General features: G+C 38.7%; 1 protein-coding gene across 1 annotated transcript in view; it reads right to left on the bottom strand.

The window, feature by feature from the left end:
• ARIH1 (ariadne RBR E3 ubiquitin protein ligase 1) overlaps nt 1-4,744 on the bottom strand; it is a 115,805-nt gene extending 111,061 nt beyond the window's left edge. The window contains exon 1 of the mRNA XM_079122785.1: nt 4,077-4,744. Coding sequence (XP_078978911.1) covers nt 4,077-4,445 — 369 coding nt within the window. The 5' untranslated portion in view covers nt 4,446-4,744. The remainder of the gene's footprint in view (nt 1-4,076) is intronic.
• Between the last annotated feature and the right edge of the window lie 16,954 nt (nt 4,745-21,698).

Raw genomic sequence — 21,698 nt, 5'->3', positions numbered from 1 at the left:
CCTGATTTTTTTTTTTTTTTTTTGGTACTGGGGATTGAACTCAGGGGCTACTCAATCACGGAGCCACTTCCTCCGCCCTATTTTGTATTTTAGACACAGGGTCTCACTGAGTTACTTAATGCCTCAATGTTGCTGAGGCTGGCTTGGAACTCACAATCCTCCTGCCTCAGCCTCCCAAACAGCTGAGATTACAGGCGTGTGCCACAACGCCCAGCTGATTTTTTTTTTTTTTTAAAGCTCAAAAGGAAAGATAGATTGCCAAAAAGGATTTAAATAAAACAAGACCAAATTCTAAAAACCAATCAGAGAGTTACAGAAAGTCAGAAAACCAAGAGTTTTCAAAAGAAAAACAGTGCTGACTTTAAAAGACCAGAACTAGCATAGCACAGCAGCAAATGCCTATAATCTCTGCTAGTAGGGAAAATGCAGAAGCAGGAAGAAGTTTCAGGCCAGGCAGGGCCACTTAATGAGACCTTGTCTAGGGAAAGAAAAAGGGGGAGTGGGGAGCAAGCCGGGGATGTAGCTCAGGTAGTAGAGCACCCTTGGGTCTAATCCTTCCTACTGCAAAATTAAAATAAATAAATAAATAAATAAATAAATAAGGGTTAAAGTATAGTTCAGTGATAGAATGCATGTTAGCACCCTTGAGGTTCTGGGTTTAATCCACAACAGGCCAAAAAAGAAACAAAAACCAAAACGGAGAGACAGAACTAACCAGCAGATAGGGGCAAAAAACAGTTGTTGGCCCAGAACTACTCTCAGAAAAAGTAAACAAATTCCTGAGGGAAGAGTAAATTAACTAGGTAATCTTTTACATTTCAAACTTACTCTCCTGCAAATGTACTTGAAAATTCACTAATAACATATATTTCATAATGAAAAGTAATATTAGGGAGCAGGGAATTTAATTTTTGAAGTTAACAGTAAGCTCCTTAGTGTGAACCAAGTAGAATTTAATGTTTTTTAGCTTTATGTTTAACTTTATTGTTATTGGTATAACTCAGTGGTAGAGCCTGTGTTTAGCATGCTGAGGCCTACCTGTTGACATATTAAACCAATATTCACTTTTTTAAAAAGCTGACTTTCAAAAGCTCTTTGAATACAAATAAGTCTTATAAACCAATAAGGGATAAATATTTCAAAAAGGATAAAATAGGCAAAAAAAGCAAAGGACAATTTACAAAAAAAATTAGTCCAATAAACATGCTGAAAGTTCAACCTTGGCAGTTTAAAAAAATAAAACAAGTTTTTAAAATGACCATTTTGAAAGTAACATGGTAATATGTATCAAAGTCTTAAAAAATGAACAAATTCTTTGACTGCAATTTCACTTATCCCAAAAAAGTAACAAAACATTCAGAGAGTGACCTATGAGCATATTCTCAATGAGGTTTATAAAAGCCAGAAACGAGAAAATAAAAAGACCAATAGCAGACTGATTACATAAATTAGTAATCTGTAAACACTAAGCTTTTGAAAAACAGTTACTTATTGACAGGAGAAAGTTGCTCAGAGATTCCTTCTGATTTTGCAACCTGCTTTTTTTTTTCCACTGAAAATAAACAGTCCGTACTTTGTGATTCCATTGTTTTAAAAAATGTGTATAGTTATTCAAAGGTCTGGAAAGATAACTTCATCATAATTTGGGTTCTCTGGGTGGCAGGCTATAGTTCTGCCTTTTAATATTTTTCTTGACTAATCAGTTTTTTCTTAAAATGTGCATTACCTGTATGATTTTTTTAAAGTTTAAATCTATTAACATAAATAACTGCAACATAACCAAAGCCTAGTTTAGAACAAGTAAATATACCATATGAAGGTAGTCTAGGAGACACTACTACCCTTTGATTTTACTGATATATCTAAATATCAACTTTCAACGAGGGATACTATATGTTCAGAAATTCTACTTAAGAACATCTTTACAATGAAGTAGACTAGAAAAAAAGTTTTTCAATCAATGAAAACAAGGTAAAAATAGGACACCTAAAAAAACCCTATTTTTTTGTAAGTCTGATTAATTTCTGATTAATTTCATCAGCATTTATTCTCTGTCATCCAAACTAAGAAAGAATAATATCAGACTCAGCTACATTTCTGTTCCAGATATGACATAAAGAACTTGTTTTTGGTCTCAGTAACCAAAACATATATAAGAGCTGAGAAAGTGGAATGAGATTTTAACTATAGGGAAAAAGACATTAAAAATATCAAAAAATAAAATATCAAATGTCCCTGAGTTACTGAAATGCTAATTAAAATGCCAGTAAGCTAGGTGATAAGCTTGAAAACATCAGATTTCATATAGTTATAGATCTGCAAATCCTTTAATAAGGTCCCATTAAAAAAAGAAAATAAAGTGGAGGTGGCACACTCCTGTAAGCCCAGTGACTCAAGAGACTGAGGCAAGAAGATAACAAGCTCAAGGCCAGCCTGGGCAACTAGCAAGACCCTGTCTCAAAATAAAAAGAAAAAGGACTGGGGATGTAGCTCGTGGTAAAGCAGCCCAGACAGAGTTCAATCCCCAGTACCAAAAAAGAAAGACAATTTCTTAATTTAGTGGCCTAAATACTCAACTGTCATAATTTTAGGATCAGAAAAATAGCAGAAAAACTTATCCTTCTACAACCCTTTCATGTCCTTCTTAGACCTCATTATCTATATTAAAGTTTGAGATTTCCACTGATTAGTAACAGCACTAGGTATGAGATTTTTGAGTTATCCAAAACATGGTCTTCCAGTTAGGGTTTCAGCTCAGTGGCAGAGCATGTGTGAGGCACTGGGTTGAATTCTCAGCACCACATATAAATAAAATAAAGGTTCACTGACAACTAAAAAAAAAATTTTTACAAACCACGATATTAAAATGCTGCCTAAATAGATGATTCCATTTTCAAAACCTATGATCAGGCACTATAAAAAATCTGTTAATGGAAAGTCAACAAGTAGACAACATACTGATGATCTGTCAATGAACGTTCACTCAATCACTTTAAAAAAAAAGTAATGAGTAACCTGCAAGAAAGCAAAAACTTGCCATTTTCTGTGTACAGTTTCCCTCCATGTAACTAATATTTTCTAAAAGCTGCACTGAATCAAGACTTCATTTTTTATTTTTCAGTCATATCCCTGAACCCCTCAACTTTTTTCCCAAGTGGAAATGTATTTCCTACAGCTCAAAAATGCAAAATCTGACACACTAGGTTAAATGAAATATAGGTATTAACTTCAACTAAACAAACCTTAGCACAAAATAGAAACTGTCAGAAAAAGGAGTTCAAAGCGTGAAGCGTCTGCTTTCTTAATCACAATAGAGTCTTGTCCAATTAGACAACACTGCGTTTTGTTTTTGATGTAGCTGCAAGGACGAGTAGGCAATCTGCAGTAACTATTTCGACAGCTTCAAGCAAGTTACATACTAGGTCTGGGAAAAGTAGCTGTTAAGTCCCAAACCAACAGCACAGACATAAAAAAAAAAGATGTAAGCAGAAGTCTCAGCACCAAAAAGAAGGCCCATCAGCACCTCTTCCGAGAAGTAGTTCCCTTCCCCCACCTTGAAGTAGGCACTTAAGACTGCCAAGGAGATCCATTTCTTTATTAACTGGTGCCCACTTGGGGCAACCGTACGCCAAGCTCCTTCACAGGCCTATCCTAATCCCTTCCAGAAGTGTTCAAGAGACAGAAGACCAAGATAACCCTCGTAGGGGCCCAATTCTTCCAGACTCTTCCCTACCCACCCACCTGGCCCCTGTAGGCGATCCTCCGGCCAGAGGAAGGACAGCGGGCCCTGGGACTAACAGGAATTATCCGCAAGACAAGGCTTTAGCGTCCGTAGGCCTCGGCCTTAGCAGGTCCCGGGAAGCACCGCCCCCAGTGCAACTCCCTACACCCGGCTAACTGGCGAAAGTCTGCTTTCGACACTCTCGGTCCCCAGCAGAGACAGTGGAGAAGACAGGGCCAGAAGGCATCGGGCTGGGCTGCGCACCAGGCTCAGGCCTGCCCCTTGGGGCCGCGCAAGCTACCAGAATCCACTCCCCCTTTCAGCCCGACCAAGGCAGCGCGGCGGCCCCCCTCACCTGGATGACCTCGTTGACCTCCCGGATACATTCCACCATGTGTTGTAGAATCTGCTCGGCCGTGAGCACCTCGTAGCGGTAATCCTCCTCCTGCTCGTGTCCTGGTCCGCCGCCGCCACCGCCGCCGCCGCCGCCACCACCGGGCCCCAGAGCGCTGCCGCCGCCGCCGCCCGTTTCCCCGCACAGCAGTCCATCCCGCTCCCCGCCGACGCCCAGCCCGGGCTCCACCAGCTCCACCTCGCCCAGATCCAGGTTATCATCGTCCGGCTCGTCATCGTCCTCGTCCTCCTCCTCCTCGGCGCCGCTGTCCTCCTCGCTGCACTCCTCGTCCTCGTCGAACTCGTAGTTGTAGCCCTCGTCCGAGTCCATGGCGCGGCGCGCGGAGGCCCGGCGGACGCTGGCCGAGGCGGGGAGAGGGCGGGGACGCCGAGGCCCCGGCTCTCGCTCCGGCTCCGGCTGATGTCCGGACGCAGGCCTGGCTCTGGCCCCGCGGGCCGCGGCTCCTCCCCGGGCGCGGCGGTTGGCGGTTGGCGGCTGGTGGCGGCGGGGAGGGCGCGGAGGAGGGAGGGAGGGAGCGAGGGGGCCGCTTGCTGCCCGCCTCAGTCAGACACGGCTCCGCTCCGGCCTCCGAGAGAAAACAGTCCCCAGCGCCACCTCCACGGCCGCTGCTACCGCTACTGAGCCAACAAAGGGGCGTGCGTCACCGCGTCGCGCTGCGTCGTCGCGTCACTGCTCTCTGCGTCACTGCGCTCCGCCCCGCTGCCCCTGCGTGGTGTGCGGGGAGACCCCACGGCCCGGCTTCCGAGGGCCTGGGATCGCCGCGACGCGCGAACCGTCTTCGTAGTTCCGTCTGCGCCAGTTCTGTGCGGCTGGCTGAGACCCGTAGAACTTTTGAAATGGAAAGGCTGCGGCCTTTCGATGACAGAGAAGCAGAGGCCCTCGGACAACCCAAGCGGTGGCTTCTGCCGCAGGCCATAGGGATCCAACTTTCCTTCGCCGCGGTAAAGGAACTTACCGCCCACCCTAGGGTGATTCTGGGAAGCCCTCAGCTGCTGAATTAAAACTGCTGTTGCCCAGGCAAAGTGGAAGTCTGTTATATGCGGAACCTCTAAACTGTGTGGCAGGTGAACCTCACTTTTGGTAGTTAGCGTGATGCTGTCCACTTGTACAGACATGCATTGGTTTTCAGCCCTCCTATGGTGACGTCATTGTAAAGATGCGTTTACTGAACTCATCTGGACCAGCACCTCTGGAGGACCCTAAACAATGTAAACAACCATGACTACTCAATTATGTACTGTCAGAGGGAGGAACTTACATATATTGTCTCTTGTTTTCCCATTTTATACCTGAGGAACCTGAAGCTCAGAAGGAGAAAGGAAGGCTGGTGGTGTGACTGGTAAAACTCTTGCCTAGCAGGCACGAGGCCCTGGGTTTGCTACCCAGCACCACCACTAAAAGATAGGACTTGACCAAGACCACATACTTGCCCTGTTTTAGCTGCTGGGTACCCTGAAACAGCGATCGTAAAAAGGCTTTGTGATGCATAATTTTTATTATACACAGCGTAATGTATAAAATGCATTGTATTACACCACAATAGAGGCAATAAGAGAAATATCTGCAAGATCAAATGTAGTTGCAAAGATACTGCTTGACTGTCTGGAAGTGTGTTGTGTGAGGTCCGTGTTGATGGTGATGGATGGCCAGAAGTTCAACAGAGAAGGTAAGGTAAGATGGTCTAACCTAAGACAACACCGAAACAAAAACACAAGAAAGTGTAAAGTAGTTGATAGTGTGAAACTTAAACTACAAAGATGGTAAATGGAAAAATATTGGGCAAATTAGGAGTGAACATAAATCTTTGTAAACAGATCAAGAGAGCCAAAACAGTGTTCTGAATGAAGAAAAAAACAGAAGGCGGCTCCCTCTTCAGATAATTTGAAGGATTGGCCAGACTGAAAATCTTAAAATACAAATCTCTAACTTACTCATAAATCTTACTATTTAATATATAGATTCATTTTGAAATTGATTTTGAAAAGTAAAAAATTAATACAAATATGCCTGTACTAATTTTCCCATTAAATAATCAGATGTCTTAATATCAGGATATACCAATTAAATCTTTTAACCTCAGTGCTAGGCTTTCTTGGTCCTTTTTGATTCAATGTTTTCTTTTTGCAGTTCTAGATTGTTTGCTTCAATCACTGGGCACGCCTCAGACACAAGCACCCTTCTCTACCCCATCTCCATTGTGCTATACCTGTGGGGGAAAAAAAAAATCAGTAACAGTTGTCAGGACCCCAAATTAGTTTGTTCCATTTTTCTTTTTATATTACCCATGCCGTGAAGGATTGCCTACACTTCATATCCTCCCTTTTGGTACTGGAGCAGTTGAGCAGTTGACCACTGTTTGAGAAATGCGAATAGCCGTATGCATTCTATTCCTGAATTTCAATCAGGAAAGCAAAGCTAAATGCTACCCAGCAATCCTGTTAAATTTTTCCAAATTGTTCTCCCACTCTAAGCTACTCTTTCACACTTTCTCCAGTTTCCTCAAACCCCCAACATTGCCCTTTTGAACCTTCTCAAAACAGATGACTTAAAGTCACAGAAATTTGAAAACTTCAGGACCAATGTGACTGAAACATTCCGGGCAAAGAAGAGAATATAACAGATAAAGTCAGAGAAGGCAGATCAAGGTAGGGACCAGTAGGACCTTGTAAGCTATTTTTATATTATTATTGCAATGGGAATTATTAAAGGGTTTTAAGCAGAAGAATGAAATATGATCTCTCTGTGTGTGTGTGTGTGTGTGTGTGTGTGTGTGTGTGTGTTTATGGTGCTGAGGATAGAACCCAGAGCATACCAGGCAAGCCTTCTACCACTGAACTGCATCCTATCCTGATCTGTGCTTTTAAGCAGGTAACTCTGTGAAGGGTAGGGTGGCCTATAATCCCAGCTACTCAGGAGACTGAGGCAGGAAGATCACAAGTTTGAGACCTTCTTAGGCAACTTAAGGACAATCTCATCTCAAAATAAAAAAATTTTTAAAAAGCAGGGTAAGGTGGCGCATGCCTAAAATCAGCAGCTTGGGAGGCTGTGGCAGAAAGATGGAGAGTTCAAAGCCAGTCTCAGCAACTTATTGAGGCCCTTAGCAACTAAGTGAGACAGTGTTTCCAAATAAAATACAAAATAGGGCAGGGGATGTGTCTCAGTGGTGGTGTGCTCCTGAGTTCAATCCCCAGTACCATAAATAAATAGATAGATCCCAGTACCATAAATAGATAAATACCCCAGTGCCATAAATAGATAGATAGATAGATAGATAAATTAATTACTAAGGATGGGTATGTAACTCAGTAGTAGAGCACCCTTGGGTTTGATACCCTGTAGTGCTGCAAAATAAATAAATAAATAAATAAATAAATAAAAGATAATTCTTGGTGCTTTGGAAAGGATGGATCATGAAAGCAGAAACTATTATGAGACTACATCAGTAATCTGGGTAAATAATAATAATAATGGTTGGTTTTTAGTTTTTGTTTCTGTGTTTTTTTTTTTGCAGTGCTGGGGATCAAACCCAGGCCCTTATGCTTGCAAGGCAAGCACTCTACCAACTGAGCTATATCCCCAGCCCTAATAATGGTTTTAACTAGGGTTGTCCAGTGGAGATGTTAGGAAGTGGTCAAATTCAAATGTAATTTGAGGGGCTAGGACTGTAGCTCAGTGGCAGAGCACTTACCTGGCATGTGAGAGGCACTGGGTTTGATCCTTATCACCACATTAAAAAAAAAAAAAAAATGAAACAAAGGCATGCTGTTCATCTACAACTACAAAAACGTTTTTTTAAAGAACAAATAAAATTTGAAAGCAAAGTTGTCAAATTCACTGATGGCTTGAGTTTGGGTTTTATGGAAATATGAAGGATGCCTACTAGATTTAGAGCTTGAGCAAGTAGGTGAATGGTGGTACCATTTTTTGAAACATGTTAACTTTGAGATGCTTATTTAGACATCAAAATAGAGTTATTGAGTAGGCAGTTCCAAATACTAATGTACAATAATGAAGGTCAGAAAAAGTTAGAGCTGGAGATAGAATTTTATAAGAGTATGTCAATAGTGTTGAAAACAGCATAGAATAGAGGTAAATAGTTTAGGCCTTGAAGAAGATCTGAATTTGCCCTTGCCCCTCCCATTTCTATCTGTAATCTTGAGAATATTACTGAATCTCTCTCATCTTTACTTTGGAGATTATAATTCCTATTCATATAGAATTGTTTGTCAGTATCAAATGAAATAATGTATTTAAAGCATTTGACACAGTACCTGTCATATAGTTAAGTGCTCACAAAATTAGAACTTTTAAAAACTGTCATAAAGCTTATTACATTGGCACATGCCTGTGATTTCAGTGACTTGGAAGGCAGAAGCAGAAGGACTTTATTTTATTTTTGCAGTGCTGGGAATTGAACCCAGGGCCTTGTGCTTGCAAGGTAAGCACTCTACTGACTGAGCTATCTCCCCAGCCCTTAGAAGGACTTTAAATTCAAGGCCAGCCTTGGCAATCTATCAAGACCCCATCTTTAAAATAAAAGTAAAATTAAGAGGGCTAGAGATATAGCTCAGTGGTAATGTGCCCCCCTTTAATCCCCAGTACAGAGAAAGAAAAACAATATCATAAGTGGAAGCTTGTAGGAAAAACTATAGTCAATTTGATTTATAACCTTTTACTTGGCTTTTATTTTAATTATGCTATGTGTATATAGCCTATATCATCCCCATTTTCTAGGGTTAAGAACTGGCCTGCTGGGCTGGGAAGATAGCTCAGCTGGTAGAGTGCTTGCCTTGCAAGCACAAGGCCCTGCGTTCGATCCCCAGTACCACAAAAACAAAAAAGTACTGGCCTGCTTTTTTCTCAGCAATGTTTTCAGTGAGCTCATGACTTCAGTTTTGATCAATATTGTGTAGTATAGAGTGCTTCTGAATTTTGGGATCTCCTATTCATAGATTAATCTTCATAATCACATTCTTATTTCATTCATATTTTGGAAACAGTTTAGATTCAGATTAGGTTATGATACCATTTAAGGAAAACCAGTAGAACAACTACTCTGTAGCCCCAAATTGACCAAGGGATGACCCACATACATTTTTTTTTAATGACTTGCTCTTAAAGGTAATACTTGTTATTGCTTTCTCAGGTATGGTGATTACTGGGTAGAAGTATGATAGTCTGTAAACAACAACAGGACAAGGTCCTTGAAAAGAAATAGACACACTAATACTTCCCTGGTGCCAAAAGAAACATTGTTGATAATTCTGTACTCCCATTGTCCCAATATCCTAGTAAGGTCAAAAATTTTAGTTAGCCTTGTATGAGGATATGTCCCTGTAGTGTGGCAAGAGGGTTATTGAATTTATTGAATATAGGGGTTAGAGACCAGCCTGAGAAATACAGCAAGACTTTGTCTCAAAAAAAAAAAAAAAAAAAGCCAAAAATAGTGGTATTTGTTTTCATCGAGCCCAAAATATGTACATGCTCACCAAATGGCTACTAGAAGCCAAAGAGAAAAGAGGAAAAATAGGGGGGAGAGTGTTTCTCATAAAATTAGAAAGGAAGCCAGTAGAAGAAGGGAATCAAGGGGAAGGAAGATGGGAAGTACAGGGGAGTGAAATTGACCAAAGTATGTTATGTACATATATGAATATGTCACAGTGAATCCCACTTTATGTATAATTTTAGTGCACCAATAAAATTAATTAAAATAAATATTAACAGAAAAAAATGAAGGTGTTTCTCAGGAAAAGAAATTGAGCTGGGTGCAATGGCACCTACCCATAATTGCAGCTACTCCAGAGGCTGACAGGAGAATCACAGGTTCAAGATCAGCCTTAGCAACTTGGGAAGACCCTGTCTCAAAAAAAAAAAAAAAAAAAAAAAAAAAAAAAAAAAAAGACTAGAGATGTAGCTCAATGGTAAAGTGCCCATGGGTTCAATACTAACTACCAAAGGGAAAGAAAGAAAAAAAAAAAAAAAAAGGAACGAAGGAAGGAAGGAGGGAGATGGGGAAGGGAAGGAAGGGAAGGGAAAGAAGGAAGAAAATAAATTGAAATAGTCCTGGAATTTTTATAAGAGTAGAAAATAGAACTGTAAACTGTGAAAAAGCCCCTTGTAATGGCAGGGCACTAGAGTGACTAACCATACCAGTTAGCTAAGGACCAGATTTTCATTACTAAAATTGGGAAGTTCCAGACAAACTGGGTTGGTTTACTCACCCTGTAGGGCACTCCACCAAAAAATTCTTGTATGTTATTGTCTCCAAAACCAAGTGGAAGGAAATTGCCTTTGTTGTTGTTTACAAAATTCCTGTCAACGTAACCTTTTTTGTTCCAGCTTTTTTTTTTTCTTTCCTTGTTTTTGCATTTAATATTTAGGTGTTCCTTTGCTTTGCCAGAAAGAAAGGAAGAAAATTTAAATTTAAATTAAATTTGAATTAAAAGTAAATTTAGCAGGAGCACAGAGAGATACTAATAAGCTAATTGAGTACTTTGCATTTCTTTAAAAACATCTGTCTATATACTTCAGACTTTGAAACAAACACCAATTAAGTGTTACACCATTGTTGAAAGGCAGATTTTATCTCATCTATTCTAAGTAGTAAATAATAATAAGGCATTAAAAAACAGGTTATCTGCGGGGGCCCAGTGGCACAAACCTGTAATCCCAGCAGCTCCAGAGGCTGAAGCAGGAGGATCATGAGTTCGAAGCCAGCCTCAGCAACTTAGCAAGGCCCTAAGCACTGAGCAAGACTCTATCTCTAAATAAAATGTAAAAAAGAGGTAGGATGGGGCTAGGGTTGTGGCTCAGTGGTAGAACACTAGCCTAGCATGTGTGAGGTACTGAGTTAGTTTCTCAGCACCACATATAAATAAATAAATGTCCAGAAGAAGAGGTGGATATGGCTCAGTGGTTAAGTACCCCAGGGTTCAATCCCTGGTACAAAAAAGAAGGTTATCTGCTTATCTGCTTCATTGGAAGTCTGATAGGAACAAATATTCCTGACTGTGACACACACTAGGCATCTTTCTTTAAGATGTCCTCTACCTTATCTTTCTTCTAGAATATAGGGTCAATATTGAACCTAAGATTTTATACAAATAATTGTCCATAGTATATGGTAAGATAATGCTGCAACTAGAAATAGAATATATACTATCATGCAATTACATACACAAAACCATAGTGTCCGTGTTTCCCATAATTGGCCTTAAATGTGTTCTTGTGCTATAATAAAAACTAGCAAATAATCACCCCTAAAAAGTGAACATGTAGTCGTTCTAATGATCTTACCACTTGGTGGAAAAAGAGGAATTTTGAGAGGGGAGTTATTTTTTGTTTTCAGATGTGGGCTCTCTTATTTGCCCAGGGCTGGGCTTGAACTCACAATCTTCCTGCCTTATCCTCCTGAGTAATAACTGGGAATACAGGCATACCTGTACCGAAAAAGTCTTTTTTCTAAGAAAAGTTCATGATCATTTCTTTGTGGTTCACAGTATCTCTGCTTTATTGTGTTGCCTTATGGAGGTATTTCAGTGAATGGATGAGTGGGCAAAAAATGATAAAATTTTTATTGAATCTGCACTATACACCAGACTAGGTTCATATGCATATACATCTTAAATTTATTCCTTATGATCTTACAAAGTTGGAGGTGGTTATAGTTGTTATTGTTGTTTTGGGTTGGTTTTTCAGGTGGAAAATACAGTCACAAAGTTGAAATTCTTAACTTCATTTTATAGATCAGAAAAGAGACTCAAAAATGACAAGTACTTGTAATCCTAGCTGCTCAGGAGACTGAGACAGGAGGATCGCAAGTTCAAAGTCAGCGTCCGCAATTTAGTGAGCCCTAAACAAGTTAGTGAGACCCTGTCTCTAAATAAAATACAAAAAAGGACTGGGGATGTGGTTCAGTGGTTAAGTGAACATGGGTTCAATCCCCAGGAAAAAAAAAAAAAAAATGGGCCAGAGTGTGCAAACCAAGTTTTCAGAGTTCAAGTCCACTGTTTTTTTTTTCTCTGCAGTTCTCAATAATTGTAATAAGATCTTATTCCTGTTCTAAAATGTGTTTTTATATTTGTTATAAGGGAATGATTGCTATCAACCTTTCTGCTCTCCAGATCGGCATATAATAAGTAATAAATAGAATAAATCGAAATAAATAGATGTGTTATCCTCCACTCACAAAGTTCTGCCTTATTTTTATTTTTTTAATATTTGTATTAGTTGTTGATGGACCTTTATTTTATTTATTTATTTACATGCAGTGTTGAAAATTGAACCCAATGCCTCACACACACTAGGCAAGCGCTGTGCCACTGAGCCACAACCCCAGCCCTCTCCCTTATTTTTATAGATGTAAATTTAGCATTTTTAATGGAAACTTAAAATATATATGCCATTCTTTTTTATTTTTTTGTCAACCAATCAATAGTTATTTATTAGTGTCTACTTTGGGTAACACACCTTTTCAGGCATTCTAGAGAGATAAAAAAAAGGATCCTGCCATCTAAGAAATCATAATTTATTTTAGGAAAAGAGACATAAAGTAAAAGAAAAGGTTAATTATCCTGGGGGCAGTGATGCATATGATTCAAGAACCTGAGGCAGGAGGATTGCAAGTTCCAGGTCAACCTCAGCAATTTAGTGAGGCCCTGAGCAACTTAGTAAGACCCTGTCTCAAAATAAAAAGGGCTCAGAGTGTAGTTCAGTGATAAAGCACCCCTGGGTTCAAACCCCAGTACCAAAAAACAATAGTTTTTTAAAAACATGGATTAGCAGTATAGAGAAAACTTGGAATGGAACCGTTTGATCCAGTTATCCCACTCCTCAGCATATACCCAAAGGACTTAAAATTAACATACTATAGTGAGCTGCCACATTGATGTTCCTAGCAGCTCAATTCACAATAGCTAAGCTATGGAACCAACTGGGTGCCCTTCAATAGATGAATAGATAAAGAATATGTTATATATATATATATATATATATATATATAAAACATGTTAAATATATATATAATGTATATTTATACATACATATGTATTATATATAATGTATATTTAACATGTTATATAAATATATGTTGTGTATAATATATATTTAACATGTTATATAATATATAATGGAATATTACTCAGCCATAAAGAAGAATGAAATAGGCATTTGCCGGTAAATGGATGAAAGTGGAGACTATCATGCTAAGTGAATAAGCCAATCCCTAAAAACCAAAGGCCAGTGTTCTCTGTAATGTGCAGATGCAAAGGCGCGGAGGCTGGTGAAGGTTCACTGGATTGGACAGGGGGGAGTGGGGGGAAGAGGGGGATGGGAATGGGAAAGACAGAATGAATTGGACATAACTTTCCTATGTTCGTATATGACCTATGTTCATACCACAACCAGTATAACTCCATATCATGTACAACCACAAGAATGGGAAGTTATATTCCATGTATGCATGATATGTCAAAATATATTCTGTCATATATAACTAAAAGTAATGAATGAAAAAAAAAGCATGGATTATTTGAGGGGTGGGAAGAAGGTGAAAAGGACTAATGGGAAGAAAGTCAGGCAGAGGGAATGGCAGGTATAAAAGCATGCAGGGAGAAAAGGGAGGCTAGTAGGGAGCAGTGGTTTGCTCCTGTAATTCCAGCAACTTGGGAGGATAAGGCAAGAGGACAGCATGTTTGAAGCCATCATGGGCAATTTTAGTGAGACCCTGTTTCAAAATAAAAAATTAAAAGATTTGGATATGTAGCTCAATGGTAGAGCTACCCTGGGTTTAATCCCCAGCACTGGGGGGAGTGGGAAGAGTCTAGCATATTATGCTTTCTTTGAATACTTGTGTCTAGTGACTTCTATTTCCTTTGAATTCCTTTAGTACTTACCATCTGTGTCATTCTTCTTGGCTTATGATATCTCTCCCACTATAGTTATCATTTCTATAAATAACTTTGTTTTCATGGGACTTGAACCCAGGGCACTCTACCACTGAGCTACATTCCCAGACCTTTTTATTTTTCATTTGGGGACAGGGTCTTACCTTTGCCTAGGACCTCACAAGTTGCTGAGGCAGGAGGACTGCTCCTCCCGAGTCAATGAGATAACAAGTGTGGGCCACCATGCCTGGCAAAACTCCTGTTTTTTCAAGTCATTCCAAACCTGCTGCTTGATGCCTAGAAGGTGAGTCATCCATGCATCTCTAATTCCCAGCAAACTTCCAAGCTTTTCATAAGGCTGTGTGAATTAATATAAACCTAAAGCTGTAGACTAATCTTTATAATCTTTTTATATCAAAGTATGTTAAATCTTGCCAATATTAAATCAACAATAGTGTTCTCACCTATTAATTCTTCTGGGTCTCCATGAAAACTTGACAGAGGAGAAGTTCCTCTGATATGCATGCCCTCAAGAGCACTCCTTGGGCTGGGGAGATAGCTCAGCTGGTAGAGTGCTTTCCTCACAAACACAAGGCCCTGAGTTTGATCCCCAGTACCGAAAAAAAAAAAAAAAGAACACTCCTTATCTAGTGTTTTTCTATGGCAAATAAATGTCCATCTCATCTCCCACATCTCCAGTGGTGCTCAGCTTTTAATACTTCATGGAAAAGTAGGTTCAATGTTGGAATCCAAGTAGGTCGGATACAAATGATACAGTTTGGCTTGGTTATGACAAGTAAAGGGCTGCAGCAGAATCTGAAGATTGGAAGCAACTGAGCGAACCCAGAAACAACAGTACCTGACCACATAACCCCAAAGCTTTCAGAAATGGAAAAGTTTTTATTTTTTTTTGTGCTTTTCTTTCTTTCTTTTTTTTTTTTTTTTTTTTTTTATTTTGGTTAGGACAATCAATACCATGATTTAAAAGGCCCAGTAGGAGGGCATGGGATGTATTCATTGGTAGAGCGCTTGCCTAGTATGTGTGAGGCCCTGAGTTCCAGTCCCCTGCACTGTTAAAAAAAAAAAAAAGTAATAATAAAAGGTACAATCATCTCTTCCAACTTCAGGAACCAATTGCCACTCCTTGTAGTTATTTTGCAATGTGGGCAAGAACTAGTTTTGCAATTGTCTTTCCAGCTATACTACCTCACAGTCATCATCAGTAAAGTAATAATGGAAGTCTTGTTTAAAAAAAAAATGAAGGGCTTGTGATATATGACTTCTTGTCCAGAATACTTTATGAGCTGCTTCACATTTTGCTTTCATGAAAAGTTAATTAACTTTGTTCTATACTTGATTTGACACATTTAAATATTAAAGCACTGAACAGAGTTCCCATTTTAAAGAGTTTGAAAGGGCAATAAAATAATGAAATCAGTACATTGTATCGAAACATTATTAAAATGAAATAGTGAATAATACATTTGTTTACATAAAACAAAGTCCTGTGCGTGTACACATTTTTATAAACCATAACAATGCATGTATGAGATATGAATCTTTATTGTCTTATACTTGAGTATATGTGGGAGGTTGCAGCTATAGAAGGTCAAACAGAGCAATGTTGTGCAAAAGTAAATATTCTGATATTCTTACTCTGCTAACTCTTCTTTTTCTTCTTCCTCCTCCTCCCCCTCTTCCTTTTTCTCTTTTCCTTTCTCTTTCTCTCCCTCTCTCTACCCACCCCTTTTAACTACAAATCCAGAGCTTAGCAGAAGCTAACCAGGTAATCAAACACTGAGCTCTACCAACTCCTCATTTAGCTAACTTTTAGAGGCACCATGGTGGGTAGTTGCACCAGAGACTGCTGAGCTGGAAACCCATACGAAATGTGTGACACTAAGCAAGTTATCTAACATCTTATGAATCTGTTTTCTCATCTGAATAAAAAGCAGGAACAATAATACAATACAATGATTTTCTTCATTGAATTGTAACAATTAACTGAGTTAATATAAAGGACATGTTATGATCATTATTGCACACAGAAAATGCACAGTACTTTCTTTTAAGCCTGAATATATTCAAAGATGTCTCTTCAATTTTTTTTTCTCATGCTTGGGATTGATCCCAGGGGTACTCTATCACTGAACTACAACTCCAGCATGTGAACACAGCCCCTATTTAATTTTTACTTTCATTTCTTTCTTTTCTTTTTTAATTTAGAGATAAGGTCTCACTAAGTTGCTGAGGCTGGACTCAAATCTTCAATCCTCCTGCCTCAGCCTCCTGAGTAGCTAAAATTACTGGCATGTGCCACTGTACCTGGTTTCAGATTATTTACTTTTAATGTATCAAAATTTTCCTACAAATTAATAAGAAATACACATATTTATACATATTAGTGTGTTTGGGAGATGAACATACACTGAAACACAAATATCGAATAAATGACAAGATCAACCTGACTAGCAATTGAAATGGAAATTAATAGCAAGCTACTATTTTCATCTGTTAAAATGGTAAACACTTTTTTTTTTTTTTTTTTTGGGTGCTGGGGATCGGGTAAACACTTTTTAAATGCTAGCGCTGTTTTGACAAAGAAAATCAGTAACAGAATGACTACATGTAGGAGTAAAAATTGGTACGACTTTTCCAGAGGCAATTTGTAAGTAAGAAAAGCCTTTAAATAAGCATTTCATCAATCTAGTAATAATTCTTTTTAATAATTTAACCTAAAGAAATTTGTTTTATAATTTAGCTACAAAAAATGTTCAGAGAATGGCCTGGCACAGCACACATCTGTAATCCCAGCCGCTTCACAGGCTGAGACAGGAGGATGGTGAGCTCAAAGCCAGCCCCAACAATTTGGCAAGACCCTAAGCAACTAGTGAGACCCTGTCTCTAAACAAAATATAAAAAAGGGCTGGGGATGTGGCTCAGTGGTTAAGTGCCCCTGGGTTCAATCCCTAATACAAAAAAAAAAAAAAAACGACTAAAAGATGTTCAGGGAATCAGGGAATGGATTGGCTCAGCTCAACAAAAACTGACCTGGAAAGATGGCCATGATACATGGTTAAACAAACAGAAAAAAGCAGTGTACAAGCAGTGTCAGAGAATGGTCCTATGAGATATATATGTATGTATGAGATAGATATGTATGTGTATATATATATATATATAAACACACATATACACTTATACACATACACATATACACACGTGTGTGCAGAATAAAACAAGGAAATTTTAGAAAAAATGTATTCAGTTTTATTTAACATATAAAACTCATCATATGTATATGATTCAATGATTTTTAATAAGTTTTCAGAGTTGTGCAAACATTATGTTTTAGTTACAGGGATTTGCCTTTTCTTGCTTACTTGCATTTTCTTCTGCTTCTACAAAAGGTCTGTATAACTACTAATTTTAAAAGTTAAATTCCCCCTTCACTACTGACTCCTCTACAGAAATAGAAAAAGAAGCAGAATACGAAATGCCAAAAATAATTATATTGATAATTAAAAGGTTTTCCAAAGAACAGAAAGATAGCAAGCAAATATACTTCAATCTCATAAAAGAGATTAAATACTTTCATAGAGGCTGAAAGACCTGCTTTCAATTTGTGTAAGTGTGCCTATTTGTAAAAGGACTTTGTTCTTTTTATTCTCACTTGCCTTCTCTTTCTCTGACCTTTCTGATCCTCACAACATACTGCAGAAAGGGAGTTTTAGTATGAGAACCATTAAAATTTCTAATTCAGCTTTCATTCTTTTTTTAATTTTTTTTTTTTGGTTGTCAATGGATCTTTATTTTATTTATTTATATCTACACGATGCTGAGAATTGAACCCAGTGCCTGACACATGCTAGGTAAGCGCTCTACTACTGAGCCACAGCCACAGCCTCTCAGCTTATATATATATTTTTTTAAGTTGTCAGTGGATCTTTTACTTATTTATTTTATTTTTTTATATGTGGTGCTGAGTATCAAACCCAGGGCCTCATACATGCCAGACAAGTGCTCTACCACTGAGCCACAACTCCAACCTTCAGCTTATATTCTTAAAAGTAAAAGAAGTAGACCTTTAAACATAAGGAAATTTAAATTCTAGAAATAAGCAAGAACACAGAATCTTAAAAGAAACATATTAATACATTGCTTTTCCAAAGGTCAACATGTATTAACCAATTGTTAGAACTGTGGAAACTATATAAGTACAAAATAGAAAACACTGATCTGCCACCTTGGCAAAACTACAATAATTTTCTGACTTTAATATCTTGTACCATCACTGATAGATTTTATCTGAAAACGATAGAAAAATAGGGATGCGATTTTAAATTTTCCAAAAATTTTATACTACCCAAACACATTGAACATATTTTACTTTATGGAAATAGAAATAGAATACATATGTTCTTGTGATTCACTATTAGTATATGAACTAGTGCTAGAATAAATATAGAAATATGGGAAAGGAGCCTAACATACCAAAGTCCTTTCATATCAGTGTTTTTTAAAAATCCAAAGATACATTTTTACACTATTATATATTTCACAGAATATTATGAAAAGAGATATGTGTTACCTCCACTTCAACCTCTTTATTTGCATTTCATTTCTTTTCTTTGATACCATGGATTGAACCCAGGGGCACTTTACTATTGAGCAACATCTGCAGCCCTTTTTATTCTTTATCTTGAGTAAGGGTCTCACTAGGTTGCTGAGGTTGCCCTTGAACTTGAAATCCTCCAGAGTAGCTAAGATTACAGGAGTGCACCACCACACTCAGCTAAACTCTTTTTATTTTATGAATAAGAACGTCATAAAGATTATGATTTGCCCAAAGTTGTACTAGCTAGTTGTTGTCAAAAAAAAAAACTTTGTAATTCTCATGCTCAGGCTGGGATATAGTTTGGTCGTGGAGTGCTTGCCTAGCATGCACAGGACCCTGGGGGTGGTTGGGGGAGGCGCCTCTGACTTTTTTTTTTTTTTAATCTAGTACTTATTCCTTTAATCCTTGCTTTCATGGGAGGCAACAGAGTAGACACTCTGAAGTCTAAGTACTTGATTTCAAATGCTGAGTCACCACCTAACAAGCTATATAATCTTGCTACTTAATCTTTCTGGGTTTCATCTATAAAGTACAGAAACTAATAGTACTTACTTCATAGGACTGTGTAAAAATAGACTAGGATGTTGTGTATAAAATGCTTAACACAGTGTTCAGTTCATAAACATCCAATGAACATTAACTACTTATTCAGTGTAAATAAAGTTTTAAAATGACAATATGATGGGCAGGAGTATGACTAAAAATATGTAGAGGTCAAAGAAGTCGAATTTGAGGAGGCAGGAAAAAAGGGTAGGGTTCAATAAGGAAAGCATGAGTCAGGAAACAAACTAGGACCTAATTAGAGCAAGATAACCAGCAGGAAACTGGATGACAGGAGAATTTTAAATAAATAATGGATCAAAATCTCTGTAGATTTTGGAGTAGGGTACAATGGGGGAATATGAGAAATTGTGGTTCTTAGAGTTTCAGTTGGAATAGGCTTCAAGACCATCTTCCCTGAACCAAGGCTAAAGAGAGGGTGAGCCTCATATACTTGTTTGCCTAGGGCAACTGAAGAAAAGAGCTGAAATCCAAAGTGTGGATAGAAATAGCAAGGGATTAAGAAGATATATCAGGCTTCCTTTGGGAAGAAGCAAGAGAGACTGACAGGTGCAGGGGGAAAAAAAGAGACCATGACATTGAATAGTAAACATAGAGGATCATGAAACACTCTAAGGTGAATATTCCTATAACCAGTTATAAAATTTGAAAATCCTAATTTTTTTCTTTTGTGGCACTGGGGATTGAACCCATAGCTATACATGTTCTAAGCAAGTGTTCTACCACTGAGCAACATCCCCAGCCCCTGAAATTGAGTTTTTATAATCTTAAAAACCTAGTCTAAGTATGCTGTGAGATGTGATTTATGGCATCCCACTAAACAGTTAAAGGCTAGAAAGTTTGGTCCCGGAGTCAGAGCCCAAACGATTTTAGGTAGTAGCTGCTGGCACATCCATTAACCATTAGTAACACAAAGATTCTTTGTCCATATGTTTATGGCTTGGTTTGACTTTGTTAATGGCATTTTGACACCAGTTATTCCAGGGAGATTTGTTCAAAGTTACCAAAACAATGATAACACACATACATGCTCCACAGACCCATCTTGAACCTCTTTTAGAGGTTTCAGTCCATGGTTTGTTGGCTTTGTTGCTTTTGGGCCTGTGGCAAGGCAGAATAACCTAGAAGGGAGCACATGGTAAAGCAAAGCTGCTACCCACTGCTGGACAGCAAAGAGATGGACAGGAAGGACCAGGGTCCTAATATCCCCTTCAAGAGCACTCCGTTAATGATTTAACTTCCTTCTACCAGGCCCTATCTCTGAAAGGTTCTACCACCTTCCACTGGCACCATAGTCTAGGGTCAAGCCTTCAACACAAGACTTTGGGGGACTTTCAAGATCCAAGCTGTAGCTGGGCATTGGTGGCACATGGAAGGCTGAGGCAGGAGGACAGCAAATTCGAGGCAAGCCTCAGCAATTTAGCAAGGCCCTACCTCAAAATTAAAAAATACAAAGGAGTAGAGATGTAGTGGTAAAGAGTCCCTGGGTTCAATCCCCAGTAATCCCCCTAACCTAAAAAAAAAAAAAAAATCCAAGCAATAGTACCTAGGAAGTCTTGTCTGGGTCAGTCTTTTTTTTTTTCACTTTTTTTTTTTATTTTATTGTAAACAAATGGGATACATGTTGTTTCTCTGTTTGTACATGGTGTAAAGGCATACCATTTGTGTAATCATAAATTTACATAGAGTAATGTTGTTTGATTCATTCTGTAATTTTTTCCCTTCCCCCCACCCCTCCCTCCCCTCTTTTCCTTCTATACAGAGCTTCCTTCCTCCATACTTGGCCCCCTCCCTAACCCTAACTCTAACCCTAACACTAACCCTTCCCTCCCCCCATTATGTGTCATCATCCACTTATTAGCGATATCATTCTTCCTTTGACTTTTTGAGATTGGCTTACCTCACTTAGCATGATATTCTCCAATTTCATCCATTTGCCTGCAAATGCCATAATTTTATCATTCTTTATGGCTGAGTGATATTCCATTGTATACATATACCACTGTTTCTTTATCCACTCATCAATTGAAGGACATCTAGGTTGGTTCCACAGTCTGGCTATTGTGAATTGAGCAGCTATGAACATTGATGTGGCTGTATCTCTGTAGTATGCTGATTTTAAGTCCTTTGGGTATAGGCCAAGGAGTGGGATAGCTGGGTCAAATGGAGGGTCCATTCCAAGTTTTCTAAGGAATCTCCACACTGCTTTCCAGAGTGGCTGCACTAATTTGCAGTCCCACCAGCAATGTATGAGTGTACCTTTCTCCCCACATCCTCGCCAACACCTGTTGTTGCTCGTATTCTTGATAATCGCCATTCTAATTGGGGTGAGATGGAATCTTAGGGTGGTTTTGATTTGCATTTCTCTTATTACTAGAGATGTTGAGCATTTTTCCATATGTTTGTTGATTGCTTGTAGATCTTCTTCTGTGAAGTGTCTATTCATTTCCTTAGCCCATTTGTCGACTGGATTATTTGAACTCTTGGAGTAGAGTTTTC

Source organism: Sciurus vulgaris, assembly GCF_902686455.1.
Source record: "Sciurus vulgaris genome assembly, chromosome: 2".
Lineage (NCBI taxonomy): Eukaryota > Metazoa > Chordata > Mammalia > Rodentia > Sciuridae > Sciurus > Sciurus vulgaris.
The sequence above is the reverse complement of the archived record's forward strand: the minus strand, read 5'-3'. Positions and strand labels throughout refer to the sequence as shown.